General features: G+C 51.0%; 1 protein-coding gene across 3 annotated transcripts; it reads left to right on the top strand.

Annotated features, from left to right (window-relative positions):
- Positions 1-1,527: 1,527 nt before the first annotated feature.
- On the top strand, positions 1,528-13,621 carry vldlr (very low density lipoprotein receptor). Of its 3 annotated transcripts, none has more exons than XM_067249865.1 (19): positions 1,528-1,797; positions 3,753-3,872; positions 4,633-4,755; positions 5,740-5,862; positions 6,052-6,423; positions 6,552-6,674; positions 6,827-6,949; positions 7,198-7,317; positions 7,519-7,644; positions 7,953-8,124; positions 8,239-8,472; positions 8,615-8,733; positions 9,082-9,221; positions 9,326-9,467; positions 9,584-9,733; positions 11,068-11,124; positions 11,744-11,824; positions 11,906-12,075; positions 12,755-13,621. In XM_067249865.1, exons 1-19 carry the CDS (start codon positions 1,731-1,733, stop codon positions 12,788-12,790), a joined length of 2,598 nt encoding a protein of 865 aa, XP_067105966.1. In that variant the 5' UTR covers positions 1,528-1,730; the 3' UTR covers positions 12,791-13,621. The 3 variants fall into 3 exon arrangements, with proteins under 3 accessions (XP_067105966.1, XP_067105967.1, XP_067105968.1); XM_067249866.1 differs by having other exon boundaries at positions 11,089-11,124; XM_067249867.1 differs by lacking the exon at positions 11,068-11,124.
- Positions 13,622-14,251: the final 630 nt, after the last annotated feature.

Here is a 14,251-nt window from a genome sequence, read left to right on the forward strand (position 1 = left end):
TTCAGTGTGTAGTTTCATTATCCGAGTGACTGAGGTTCAAATCACAGAACAACAATCAGTTAAAGGTCTATGTGCTCCACCATGCCTGTGCAGGTAAAGGTCTATGTGCTCCACCATGCCTGTGCAGGTAAAGGTCTATGTGCTCCACCATGCCTGTACAGGTAAAGGTCTATGTGCTCCACCATGCCTGTGCAGGTAAAGGTCTATGTGCTCCACCATGCCTGTACAGGTAAAGGTCTATGTGCTCCACCATGCCTGTACAGGTAAAGGTCTATGTGCTCCACCATGCCTGTACAGGTAAAGGTCTATGTGCTCCACCATGCCTGTGCAGGTAAAGGTCTATGTGCTCCACCATGCCTGTACAGGTAAAGGTCTATGTGCTCCACCATGCCTGTACAGGTAAAGGTCTATGTGCTCCACCATGCCTGTACAGGTAAAGGTCTATGTGCTCCACCATGCCTGTGCAGGTCAATTACACTCATCTCTTCTGCTCTGTCCCTTTCCTCACTACCGCAACACTCCTTCCCCCTCTCTTCCCTCTCTTATCTATCATGGATAGATGGATAGATGGATGGATGGATCGATAGATGGATGGATAGACGGACTCACGCACACACACACACATACACACACATACACACACACACACACATACATCTGCTCTGTTTGATGATTTTGTACAGCACTTTGGTCGGCATTGGCTGTTTTAAAATGTGCTCTATAAATAAAACTGACTTGACTTGACATACATACACACATACATACATACATACATACATACATACATACATACATACATACATACATACAAGTATGAGAGAAAGAGTTAGCATGACAGACAGAAAGTTAGAGAACATTGTGTAATGTAGCCTATGTGTGAGAGACAGACAGTAGCAGAGAAAGAGGATGTGTATGTTGTTTTTGGGGTGATGAAATCTAGGACAGAGAATGCCTCAGGTCTGAATCACCGGTATGTACACAATACAGCCAATGACTGCTCCTTTCCTTCCCTCTCCTTTCTTATCTTCTCTTCTCTCCACACTTCCCAGTCCAGATACCTTCCATCTTGGTAACAGGGGCGTCATTCTATCACAGAGGTGGTTTGTACCCACAGGTGACTGTCTCTCTCCCCTCTCTCTCTCTCGGTCTCTCTCTCTGACTCTGAGTAAGAAGAATGCTGCTGGAGTAATCTCACACCTGGTCAAGAGGTTATGCATTGTCACCATCTCTGAACCTATCCTACAACTGGCACTGTAATCTCTCATGGTGCTCTGCCTTTCGATTCTAAGGACTATCCCTATATCCTGATACAATAAGACATTCAGCGTTATTGCTGCATTTTATTTCATTCATTCACATGGCAGAAACTGGAATTATAACACCCATCTCTGGTATTGCTGTGGTGTGCAACTGTTCGGCAGTGGAAGAGTTAACATTGTGTTAATGACATGTTGAAGCAGGGGGAAAAACGCTCCGTGCCGCCCCAGCCAACTAGCGTGCGGATATTCGCTGCAGGTTTACGCTATCAGTAAATTAGGACATGGCAGCCTCGCGAGCAGCTTGAGAGGTGGACGAGCGACGGACGGCGTTGCCTAAATGAGATAAAAGCGCGTGATAGTGGCGGTTTCTGTTTGCTCTCCGGTGACGGAGGTTGTCGGTACAGACAGAAATACCAACGAGGAAAGACAAGGCTAGCACAGTAATAGTAGTCTGCTCCGCTACACCGCGAAATGCTCTCTTCTATGCTGAGGATCTGTATCCTACTAATATGTCTGCAACAGTGCGGTTATGTTCACGGTAAGTAGTCGAAGAAATCAGTTTCGTTTGCTGTATTAATACTCTTCTTATGAGTAAGACAGCAAGACCCAAGGGGTTTTGTTTTCACTACACCTGCCGTTGACTCTCCCTGGGAATCTCATCGTTAATTCCCACTTCAACCTTGATTTCTTTCTGTAGGGATCCGCACAGTGGCAACATGTAGGCTATTGTCAAGGCAATTCTGTATGGTGCGTATAATGCTTTATTAATAGGCTCAGATGATCATTTGGCCTACATTTGTCCCGTCACTTTAATATAGCTTTCTATACGCGGGGAAGGAAGGCGACTGGGCCTATGTTTGTCAAGGCTTTAGCGAGACAAATTATTGCATAATTGGCTATTTAAATAGTCAGCTTTAAAGCCATAGGAAAAACCCTGGCTCGTTAAGCACCGTTTTTGTATTCGGTGTGTTCACAAGCAGCCAGCCGCAGTTAGTAGACTGGATTTGTCAGTGCATTTAATGCAGGGTATGGATGTATTCCTTAGCTGTAGGCCAAGGCTTCACTGGTTTAGTGTGGTCTATGAAACAACTGGACGAGGCCGTGCAGCACTGCACCCCCGCTGTGGTCACAGGGAAAGGAGTGGGGGTAGGGGTAGGCAGCAGTGAATTTACCCGAAACAGGTGAAATCAATTATTGGCGGAGTATCGGTGTCCTAGTCTGTAGGCTACGACATGTATCCCATAGTAACCGGGTCCGAGATAGCTCAAGCTTATCTACTAGATGTGCTTCCAGAGCGAATTGGGACATTTTCTATAAACCGTGAAAAGGACATTGGTTACAGCGTCATGATGAGATGCGCTTTTTGTTATGGTCTGGCTCACACGGACTGCAGCCTTGTTGGTGAATTGAGGGAGACGCTACGCAGATTACATCCCATTCCCGCTGCTCAGCTGGTTCGAATGGAGATGTAGAGGCTGTTCCTCCTGGTGTATTGTTGTGATGCTCCGCTCCAGGCTTGCCGCTGTGGAGGAGGTGCGCTCCCAGCCCCGGCTCGTTGTCTGCGGGCCCGGGGCTGAGGGAGGGAGGGAGAGGGGCGGGTGAAAGGGGAGGGGGAAAGTTACAAGCGCGTAGCCACTGTGACTGGAGTGGGTAAAATGTCAAATGGTTGCTTTGACCCCTAATATAAAGTCATAGCCTACAAACAATTTATATTCGTTTTATTAGGCCCATTAAACGGACATAAACCGTTTTGAAAACTGCTGTGATCAAAAGCAGGCAGCCATAAAAGCATCAAGGGAGCTAGAATCCACTGATAGACGGCATAGTCTCTCTTTTCCTCCCAGTCACTGTCAATTATACTCTATTGCCCTTGTATCTTTCCCATTTTGATTTGACCAAAAAAACAATACCCCTGAGGTTGTCAATACCCCCCCCCCCCACCCCCACACAGTAATGTGGGGGTGGGGGGGGGGGCATGGTCAGGGGGGGCTGGCCGGCATGTTCTCCTCTCAGAGTAGCAAGCACAGCAGCACAGGAGATGTGATGAGTCGTCTCTTTTGACTGTGGGAACATGCCTGCTTGCACAACACACAAGTCCCACAACACACACACACACACACTCCACCACACAGCAGCCCCACTCCCTCCCCTGTAACACCCCACCCCATCCTCATGCTATCCTCACCGTCCTAACAGCTGCGGAGGAATTCGGAAGTTTCACATCAGGTTGTGTGTGTTGGTGGGGGGTAGGGGTGGTTGGCAGCACACATGTTTCAGGGTTAATTTGTCCACATCAGCACCTTGGCCTGTGGGCCCTCAGGTCCTGTGCCTGTCTTCATTACCCAACTCGTGTGAACGTGGTGACCTCAGTGTAGGACCACTCGCTGTCAGGTGGGAACTGGTCAGGTTCTGGCTGCATCTGTCCTCCTGTGTGTGTGTGTCTGGACCACCTCTGCTGCAGGGGTCTAACCCGGGTCTCTGTGTGTCTGTCAGGCTCCAGGGCAGAATGTGACCCCAGCCAGTTCCAGTGTGGGAACGGCCGCTGCATCCCCTCCGTGTGGCAGTGCGACGGGGACGAGGACTGCTCCGACGGCAGCGACGAGAACACGTGTGGTGAGGGGAGCGCCCAATGGCTTTCTCTTACGCCATCTTTCCAATTGAGAACGTTTCCCTCACACACACACACACACACACACGTTCCAATCTCTGTACAACCTTTTAAATGTCAGATATTATTACCATGGAGACACACCACTGGCAGCATTTTCAACCAATGTTAAAGCTCTTGTGATTGGCTGTGTTACCTCCTCGTACTGTATGTCCCAGCATGCCTCAGTTCTGTGTGACCTGGCACGGCGGAGGTTTCCAGAACTAAATATGGCTGTGACACAGACCTGTCTCTGGAGGTGTCTGTGCCCCCTACTCTACACCATCGCTCCCTCTCTTTTTTCCTCTTCCTCCCATTCTCTTCCTTCTCCTCCTTTTCTGCCTGTATCTGGGTCATGTGAGACTGGATGGATAGATGGAGGGAGAGAGTCGGGGAGGGGAGGACTTGGCACAGAAAATGTATGCACACTCTTCCTGCAGGACTAACAGAATGATGTGTTTGGTAACAGTTGGATTAACTGCCCATTTGATTGGACCATGTCATCTCCCACTACTGCCTCACCTCAACACATCCACTTAGGACCCTAGGTTTGGGTTTAATTGCACTGGATTGTCTCCTGAACCCTCTGCACTGTGAGGGGAAGGACATGAGGATGCAAGGGAGGGGGACATGGTTTTGGTTTGGAACACAGGCTATCTGTCTGACTGTGCTGCATGCTGTGTCATCCTAACGTGCGCGCGTGTGTGTGTGTGTTGCGTTGCCTAGTGAGAAAGACGTGTGCAGAGATGGACTTTGTGTGCCAGAATGGCCAGTGTGTCCCCAAGAGGTGGCACTGCGACGGCGAACCGGACTGTGAAGATGGATCGGACGAGAGCGTGGAAGTCTGCCGTAAGTTCTCCCGGAACATTCCTTTTGAACTCTGTCCTTCAGTCAGACCCTCTACCATGTTATACTGTTCTAAATCTGATCCTGCCTAAAGTGCCAAGTATCTCTCTCAGACAGATGGTTCCAGAGCTGGCAGTTATACTTTCTGTGGTGTATGTGCTTCTCTGGTGTACACAAACACACACACACACACACACGTACACATCGGTCAGCCCACACATTCTGATAATTCAGCTTTGTTTGACCAGCTGTTGGAACCGTTCTGTCAGCTGTGTGTGGGTAACCTTTATAGTAAGCTGCACTTTCTATGAACTCTGAGCTGTGCTGTGTGCACTGCCTGTGGCCACTTGTCCCCATGTCCCTCATGACTCATTCATAGTGTGTGTCCATGTCCTGTCTGGGAAGGAGACTTCATGTCAGAAGCTGACCCCTTCTGACTGGATCCTGGAGGAGACGGGGAGAGACACGGGTCTGGTTCAGTGAGCTTCCGAGCTGTTTCTCTAGTGTTCCCCCTCCCCGCCCCTCTCCCTCCAGCCCTGTCATGTCGAAGGCCTTCCAGCCCATCAGTCCATGTCCTGTTTGAAGGCTAACTACCAGGGATGGTGTGGAGGATCAATAGATCCATACCCCTCATCTGGTAGAGGGGATCTGATGCTCCTCTGAGCGTGCTCCTCTGGGGTCTAATGGTCTGGCACTGGTGGATGTAGCCGTACCAAAATCTATAACACACACACACACTCACACACTCACTGTAGGGATTGAGAGCGCTCTACCATCTCAGTCAAGACCTTGGTGAAAGCATATACATCAATCAGCATGCCCACTGCTGTATTGATCCTGTAATGTATCACATTGGCTTGATAACATGCGTTTGCTGGATTTCTTGGAGTGTATGTCCAACTCGATGCATTAACTCTGTGCTCAGCTTGCCTGGAACACGCTCTCAGACCAGTGATTCAGTACTTCCTGTCCCTGTGTTGCGATCAGATGCCAGGACGTGTCGTGTGAATGAGTTCAGCTGCGGCGCAGGCTCCACCCAGTGCATCCCCGTGTTCTGGAAGTGTGACGGAGAGAAGGACTGTGACAACGGAGAGGACGAGTTTAACTGTGGTGAGTCTCTGGTCTGTGCCTGTGGACTGTCTCTGACCCTACGACTTCACCCCCTTATCTCTTTCTGGGTCGTTTTGGGAGGCAACCTTGTGGCTGAATGGAACGTGCCGATGAATGTTTCTCCTTTTTTGAGTTGCTCCTATTTTTTGTCCCCCTCTCCTTCCCCCTCCTCCTCCTCCTCCTCTCCAGGTAACATCACCTGTGCTCCCCTGGAGTTCACCTGCGCCAGCGGCCGCTGCATCTCTCGCAACTTTGTGTGCAACGCCGAGGACGACTGCGGGGACGGCAGCGACGAGCAGGACTGCTCGCCGTCCTCCTGCGCGCCCTCCGAGTTCCAGTGCGGCAACGCCACCTGCATCCCCGCCAGCTGGGTGTGCGACGACGACGTGGACTGTCAGGACCAATCGGACGAGTCCCCTCAGCGCTGCGGCCGCCACCCCACGCCGCCGGCCAAGTGCTCGTCCAGCGAGACGCAGTGCGGCTCCGGGGAGTGTATACACAGGAAGTGGCGTTGCGACGGCGATCCGGACTGCAAGGATAGCAGCGACGAAGCCAACTGTCGTAAGTTTGCTTGTGGCTGCTCCCCGCTCGGATAAGGTGATCTGCGTTCATGGAATTCATGCAAAGGATGGGTTAAATGGGTAGTTGGTTACAACCAGGTGAACTAGCGTTGCTGTTTCTCTCCCCAGCTGTGCGTACTTGCAGGTCAGACCAGTTCAAGTGCGAGGACAGCAACTGTATTCATGGCAGCAGACAGTGTAATGGTCTGCGAGACTGTGCAGACGGATCAGATGAAGTGAATTGTAAAAACTGTGAGTGGCATGTTTAGGATGGTTCTCATGTTCAGGGGCATTTGCATGCACTTGCATCATTTCACTGTGTGCGTGCACACACACACACACACCATATTCCTAGTGATTCTCAGACACTCTGCTTAGACCCTGCCCACCCATGTCCCCCTCAGTGACCCAGTGTAACGGACCAGATAAATTCAAGTGCCGTAGTGGAGAGTGTATTGAGATGAGCAAGGTGTGCAACAAGGCCCGGGACTGTCCTGACTGGAGCGATGAGCCTATTAAAGAGTGCAGTAAGTACCAGTCACTAATGACATACAACTGGATACCATGTCTGTAACCGTGTGTGAAGGGGGTGTAACCGTGTGTGAAGGGGAGTGTAACCGTGTGTGAGGGGGGGTGTAACCGTGTGTGAAGGGGAGTGTAACCGTGTGTGAGGGGGGGTGTAACCGTGTGTGAAGGGGGTGTAACCGTGTGTGAAGGGGGGTGTAACCGTGTGCGAGGGGGGTGTGGGCATGACTCCTGCGTTGCTCTGCTGCAGACCTAAACGAGTGTCTCCTGAACAACGGAGGCTGCTCACACATCTGCAGGGACATGGTGATTGGCTACGAGTGTGACTGCACCCCCGGATTGCAGCTCATCGACCGCAAGACCTGTGGGGGTGAGGGGGACATAAACAAATATATACTGTACATGTATACCCATGCTCCTATATATAAACCCAGTACGAGGCAAGTGAGACGAGGGGAACCTATAAGAGAAAATGCACTAAATAGGCTTCATCATTCATCTTCTGTCCCTCCTTCCTAACCTCCCGCTCTCCATGTCCCCCCTCTCTATTCCTGCCCTCCCTCCTCTGCAGACATTAACGAATGTCTGAACCCCGGCATCTGCAGTCAGATCTGCATAAACCTGAAGGGGGGCTACAAGTGCGAGTGTCACAACGGCTACCAGATGGACCCCACCACCGGAGTCTGCAAGGCCGTGGGTACGCTGACCTTTCACCTCTCTAGGTGCAGAAACGGCTGTGGCTTCCTGTCGCAGGGTCCCGCGCCCAGCCTGGACAGCTGGGCTGCTGTTCTGGACTGAGGCTGCCGTAGGATGAGGGTGAAGGGGGGGTTGGGGGGGGGGGGGGGGGGGGGGGCCAGAGAGAGGTCAACAACACTGCCACTGTTTCTCATGATAATAAAAGACTGTTGTGTTCATCAGTATCAGTGACTGTCTTTGTTGACCGTTTCGTTAACTCCCCCCCCCCCCCCGCTCCCTTATCTATCTATCACGCACCCCTCCCACCAGGTAAGGAACCCTGTCTGATTTTCACCAACCGCCGGGACATCAGGAAGCTGGGTCTGGAGCGGAGGGAGTACACCCAGATTGTGGAACAGCTCAGGAACACGGTGGCCTTGGACGCCGACTTCAACCAACAGAGGATCTTCTGGGCCGACCTGGGACAGCGCGCCATCTACAGGTGCTTGCACGTCACTGCGGGTTGCTAACGGGTAGAAACCTCGACCAGCAGTCCATAGAGCTGACCTTCTGCTCGCTCGCCCCTGTTCCCTCCCATCCCCCCCGTCCTGCGCAGCTCGGCCCTGGACAGGCGGGGAGACGTGCGAGCGGTTGGAAACCACACCAAGGTCATCGACAACATCCAGACGCCGGTCGGCATCGCCGTGGACTGGATCTACAAGAACATCTACTGGTCCGACCTTGGGACGAAGAGCATCGCCGTGGCCAACTTCAACGGAACCAAGCGAAAGGTCCTCTTCAACAAAGGCTTGAAGGAACCAGCCTCCATCGCCGTGGACCCGCTGTCTGGGTAGGACTAAAGTCACAGCAGGAGACCCGTCACCTTCCTAACTGGGGGGTGATTTGCTTTGTGTATGGTGGTAACGCATTTCTGCCTTGGGATATTTACTTCCTCTATGGTGACGCTTACCTCCTGTCTGGTTATAATTCAGCTTCCTGTACTGGTCGGACTGGGGTGAGCCTGCCAAGATAGAAAAGTCTGGCATGAATGGAGTGGACCGCCAGGTCCTGGTGGACACAGACATCCAGTGGCCCAATGGCATTACCCTGGGTGAGTCAGAACAAGGAAGGCTGAGGAAGTTAACCGTTTAATATGACAAGGCTTGGTTTATTAGTGTCAAGGAAAAGGTTTACAGGAAGTTATCTTTGATTCATAGTTGAGTTGAAGTGGTGCAACTGGTTTGTCAACTGTGTGTGTGGGAGGACCTATTATAGGCCAGTCTCTAGCCCTTCCTAGTAAATCCCTGTCGCACAGTTCTATTCCCCTCAGTGTGTGTGTGTTTCAGGAATCACCCCTGCTCTGTGATGAAGCGTTGTGGGGGCCTGTCTCCACAGCTTGTTCAGAAGAACTGACTGATCTGATCATCAGTGTAATCTGTGTTGCTCTGTCCTCTCCCAGACCTGATCAAGAGCCGTTTGTACTGGGTTGACTCCAAGCTGCACATGCTCTGTAGCGTGGACCTGAACGGGGACAACAGGAGGAAAGTGCTCCAGTCGTCAGACTACCTGGCTCACCCCTTTGCTCTCACGGTCTTCGAGGTACGACCTCCTGGGTCAGGGTTGAATTGCAGAGCTCTCTGGAGTCACTCTAAATCTGCTGTGCTCCAGGATCCTGCTCAATAGTGTGCGTGTGCGTGTTCCAGGACCGTGTGTTCTGGACGGACGGGGAGAACGAGGCCATCTACGGCGCCAACAAGTTCACAGGGTCAGACGTGGTGACTCTGGCCAGCAACCTGAACGAGCCCCAGGACATTATCGTCTACCATGAACTCATCCAGCTGTCTGGTAAGCACACTTCACACTACACTGGAGCTGTGTGGTAAACATTACACATCAGCGTCTTTTAGGACGAGTTCTGAGGTGGGGAATTGGTGCCTCGTGCTCCCTTCTCCCCCCCACAGGTACCAACTGGTGCAGTGAGAAGGGGGAGAACGGGGGCTGTAGCTTCATGTGCCTGCCGGCCCCCCAGATCAACAAACACTCTCCCAAGTTCACCTGTGTGTGTCCCGGGGGCCAGGACCTGTCTGCAGACGGCCTCCGCTGCCGGCCAGGTGAGACGCGCCCACACACCCCGCCTCCCACCCTGGGGTGTGGCTGGGCAGGATGGGGGGTTACACTGGTCAACGAGGGGTTGAACTTTGGTTAAACTGTGTCCTTGTGTTTCAAACTGGAAATTTGAGGTGTTGTGCTGGGCTGCTTGGAGAGGGCTTTTGTTTCCATTTGATTTACCCGAGTGTGTATGGGAAGCTGCACTGCTCTCTCCTCCTCTTGGCTCCTGTCTGCTCCTCTCTGGTCATGGGTTCCTCATTTAGAAGTCCTCAGATGTCACCAGGCTTTTACACTCGCTAACTGCTCAACGTTCCACCCAGGCACAGAATGGAGTTTGTGTGTGTGTGCGGGAGGTGTGTGTGTGTGTGTGTGTGTGTGTGTGAGATGTGGTGAAGAGGAGGGGGTTGGAGAAGGGAGAGGGATGGCTGTCAGTTGGATGAATACTGAATAGTTTTGTTCAAAGCTTTCAGCTGTGATCCTGAGGGGTGGCCTCGGCCTCAGACTAAAGGGTGAATGGTGCCCTTTTCAGGGAGGGCAGGGGGGATGGGTTGACATTGGGTCATTGTGTGTGGTGCTCGTAAAGTATCCAGGATTTGAGAGGATAAGCTGGCGAGCTGGGTGGCACTGGGCAGAACTATTCGTCTTGATCTCTGGACCTGCATGGACTCCAGCCCGTAGCTGCTGGCTGATGTGCTCTCACTGGCCATGGAGCTCAGCCTGGGAAAGGGGGGGGGTTTGAGCGATGGGGAGGGTGGGGGCATTTAGAGAAAAAGGACCACTATCTAGATGTGAGCCGACATGTTTTGACTCGTCCAATCATCTCCTCTCCCTCCTAGTCCACTCATCTCCTCTCGCTGCTTGTCCAGCTCCTCTCACTCTTTGATGCTCGTCCAATCATCATCTCTCCTTGCGGAGTCCTCGTGTTAATGGCCTGGGTGTGCTGCTTGGTCTGGTTGGTCTGCTTGGCTGCACATTTACCTGCTTCTAACTGGGATACAGCATAGTCCTATGACATCAGCGGTTGCATGGCAGGTGAAGGCTGGTTCTGTCTCTAGTTGTCTAGTTAGTACAGTGGTTCCCAACCCTGGTCCTCAGGGCACCCCTGTCCTGCATGTTTTAGATGTTTCCCTGCTCACACACCTGATTCAAATGAATGGGTCGTTATCCAGCTCTGCAGAACCCTGCTAACGAACATTCATTTGAATCAGTTGTGTTGGCGCAGGGAAACATTTAAGACATGCAGGACAGGGGTGCCCTGAGGACCAGGGTTGGGACCCACTGGTCTAGTATGTCAGATATTACCCTGCCAAAGCATTCCTCTGCTCTCTTACGACAGTGGCTTCTTCCCCTCCCGCAGAGGATGCTGGGAAAGCGCTGATGCGTCCGGCAGCAGGTAATCCCCTACACCTGCATAAACCCAGGCTGTGGAATGGGAAGCACTGGGAGTTGTAGTCCTTTAAGCAGAGGCTGTACTGGTCATTGTAGTCTTTTATCCATGTTGTGTAGGCCTTCTGGCAGTTGTAGTCTTAAGCAGTGATTTTACTGGTAGTTGTATTGTCTATTTTTACTAGGAGTTGAACTGATTTGTAGTCCATTCACCACAATCACCTCTTCTAAACTACTGATGAGATGTTCATTTTGGCCCTGGTTAGGGTTCCAATACCAGTTTGGTATTCAGCCATACCGTCCTATTGCACAGGGCCAAGTTGGCAGTGCCAGGATGTAGAATGCCTCTGGGCAGAGACAGGTGCCAGGCTATGGCGGCAGGGAACAGAGGCAGCTCTAGAGGCAGAATAGAGCTTACACAAAACTTGTTTATTTGTCTTTCCCTCCCTCTCTTCCATTTAACTACTGTTTACCAGTCATGTCACTCCCTGTCACACTCTGAAACTCTCTCTTACTGGTCTGTGTGAGCTACACTAGTGTGTTTGTGTGTGTGTTTGCTAGCTCTGACGTCTGGTCTGTGTGCTAGCTCTGTTCACATCTGATCTGGGCTAACTATTGTGTTGCAGAGGCCAACGTGAGCACATCCATCCATGAGGTCGACTCTACAGCTAGAGGATCTGCTGCTGCGTGGGCCATCCTACCTGTCTGTGAGTGTCTCGCTTTCTCTCTCTCTCTTCCCTCCACTCGCACTGTATAATCACCATTCCCCTCCCTCTCCTCCCCCCCAGTGTTGCTGGCCATGGCGGCGGCCGGAGGATACCTCATGTGGAGGAACTGGCAGCTGAAGAACCAGAAGAGCATGAACTTCGACAACCCCGTCTACCTGAAGACCACCGAGGAGGACCTGAACATCGACATCACCCGCCACAGCTCCACTGTGGGCCACACATATCCTGCCGTGAGTAGCCTGTCAGCTCCACCTACCCTGCCTTGAGTAGCCTGTTAGCTCCACCTACCCTGCCTTGAGTAGCCTGTTAGCTCCACCTACCCTGCCTTGAGTAGCCTGTTAGCTCCAACTACCCTGCAAGGACTAGCCTGTTACCTCCACCTATCCTGCAAGGACTACCCTGTTAGCTCCACCTACCCTGCCGTGAGTAGGTATTATTATGGTCTAGATTGGTTGCCATAGCACCACAGTGAGGTGACTGGAGTCCACAGTTATGGATGGCCTTGTGACCTGGTAATGGTCATGCTCAGTGACCCTGCTCTAAAGCCAGACACCAGTCGCCCTGTAATCGGCTTAGCTTAAGGGACTCGGTCAGTCCCCTGCTCCCTTGTCACCCAGACAGACCACCCTAAGCCTCTAATTGGTTAATAGGTTGATTCTCTTATCCCTTATTGCGCTCTCACTAACTGTGGTTCTCAATCCTGGTCCTCGTGCCCCACCTGCCCTGCATGTTTTAGACGTTTCCCTGCTCCCACACACCTGATTCAAATGAATGGGTCGTTATCAGGCTTCTGCTGAGCCTGTTAATGACCCATTCATGTGAACATCTAAAACGTGCAGGGCAGGGGGGCACGAGGACCAGGATGGAGAATCATGTGCACTAACCCTCTCCTTTGCTCTCTCCCTGCAGATCTCAGTGGTTAACACAGATGATGACCTCACCTAACCGATTTCTTCAACACTCCCTGGCAGTTTACTGCACCTCTGGTTACTGTGCCAACGGTTGCTCCAGCGACCATATGCCTTCAGAAGTGCATTAGCTTGTTGTTGTTCATCAGGGGTAGCGGACTTGTCTGTCATGTGTGAATGTGCTAATGATCTGTATCTGAATCACACGGTATGTTCAAAGTTTGTTGGGATCCTGGGGGTGTGGCCTCTCAAATCCTCACCTCTTCCTGCCCCGTCCCCCAATCATGTGTCAAAGATTCTATTCCGGCCTTCTCTTAAGGTCTCATAGGTCAACCTGGTTGCTAGGTGATGCGGGGGGTCTACCAAGCGAAGCAGTCTTTGTGAATATTTGAATATTTATGAGAAGACACATTTTAGACTGAATTGTCTTTAAAGATGTACGTTTCTTTTCTTTTCTATTTAAGTGCATTACCTCCAGACCTGCTTCTCCAGCTTGTCTCTGTGCTGAGGCCTAAGCAGGGGAGCAGTGGTACACTACAGCATTTGTAAACATTGTACAGCCCCCCCACCACCAAGACCAGAATCAGGACTCTGATGCACTTTGATCTAACGCTCCTCCACTGTAAATAAGATTGTATACATTTGACTGAAATCAATTTTTGCAATGGTTGGTCATAGTACCATGGGTAGACTAAGATGTATTTAAAAAAAGAAAATTGAAAAAGAAAAACAATTTGTTAAACTATTTTCTATGTTTGTGTGCCGTCTGTGTGACTTTTCTAGCCTTGTACAGGGGGGGTTGGAACGCTCTGTATCGTGAAGAAACTGATTTGCAATCACTTCAAATTAAAAACAAGATCCACAGTTATTCAGCCCTTGAGTCCTCTGTCTGTTTTCAAAACTAGAGACCTATGGACACATGCTATTCCAATTTATATTGTGCTATGCTACATTATGCGATGCTATTCAAATGTATATTGTGCTATGCTAGTCAACAGATTCTCCAAGAGTAAGGGAGAGCAAAGGCAGGTGGCAGTATTCATCTTTTGATAAACTCTTAATCCCCCAGGAACGCTGCTGCTCTGGTGACAGACTGGTGCCCCATGTACACAAGAATGAATGGGTGTACACATGCTGACCCCAACTCTGGTCTTCATCCATTCAATATAGACACATTGAAAGCTAACTGACATACTTTGAAGTAATGGTCATGGAAATTCAGACCAGGATAGCTGGATTAGGTACTGTAGATGGTGCTCTCTGCTCAATTTCCCCACACACCGTCACAAAATATGTGCCACGCGCACAAAGGCAAGGAGGGTTGAAGATGTTAGCACCTGTATAATGAGTGGATATGTCTATTTGGTAACAATAGATTGGATTAAAGGTTCCTTGTGAAGTTTACATTGCAGCAGGAGAACCAGACCGAGACAGGTGGTACTTCCATGGACCACACTGCCAGGTTGTCGGCAAAACAGGATCCATAGGGATGGTCCTG

This window comes from Osmerus mordax, chromosome 14, assembly GCF_038355195.1.
Source record: "Osmerus mordax isolate fOsmMor3 chromosome 14, fOsmMor3.pri, whole genome shotgun sequence".
NCBI lineage: Eukaryota > Metazoa > Chordata > Actinopteri > Osmeriformes > Osmeridae > Osmerus > Osmerus mordax.

What these genes read in the sequence shown, in the direction of transcription:
- vldlr (XM_067249865.1), top strand. Translation starts at nt 1,731, where the DNA reads ATGCTCTCTTCTATGCTGAGGATCTGTATCCTACTAATATGTCTGCAA. An exon ending in TGAAGTGAATTGTAAAAACT is followed by an intron (nt 6,675 to 6,826) that starts GTGAGTGGCATG and finishes TGTCCCCCTCAG; the next exon opens with TGACCCAGTGTAACGGACCA. An exon ending in CGGCCTCCGCTGCCGGCCAG is followed by an intron (nt 9,734 to 11,067) that starts GTGAGACGCGCC and finishes CTCTTACGACAG; the next exon opens with TGGCTTCTTCCCCTCCCGCA.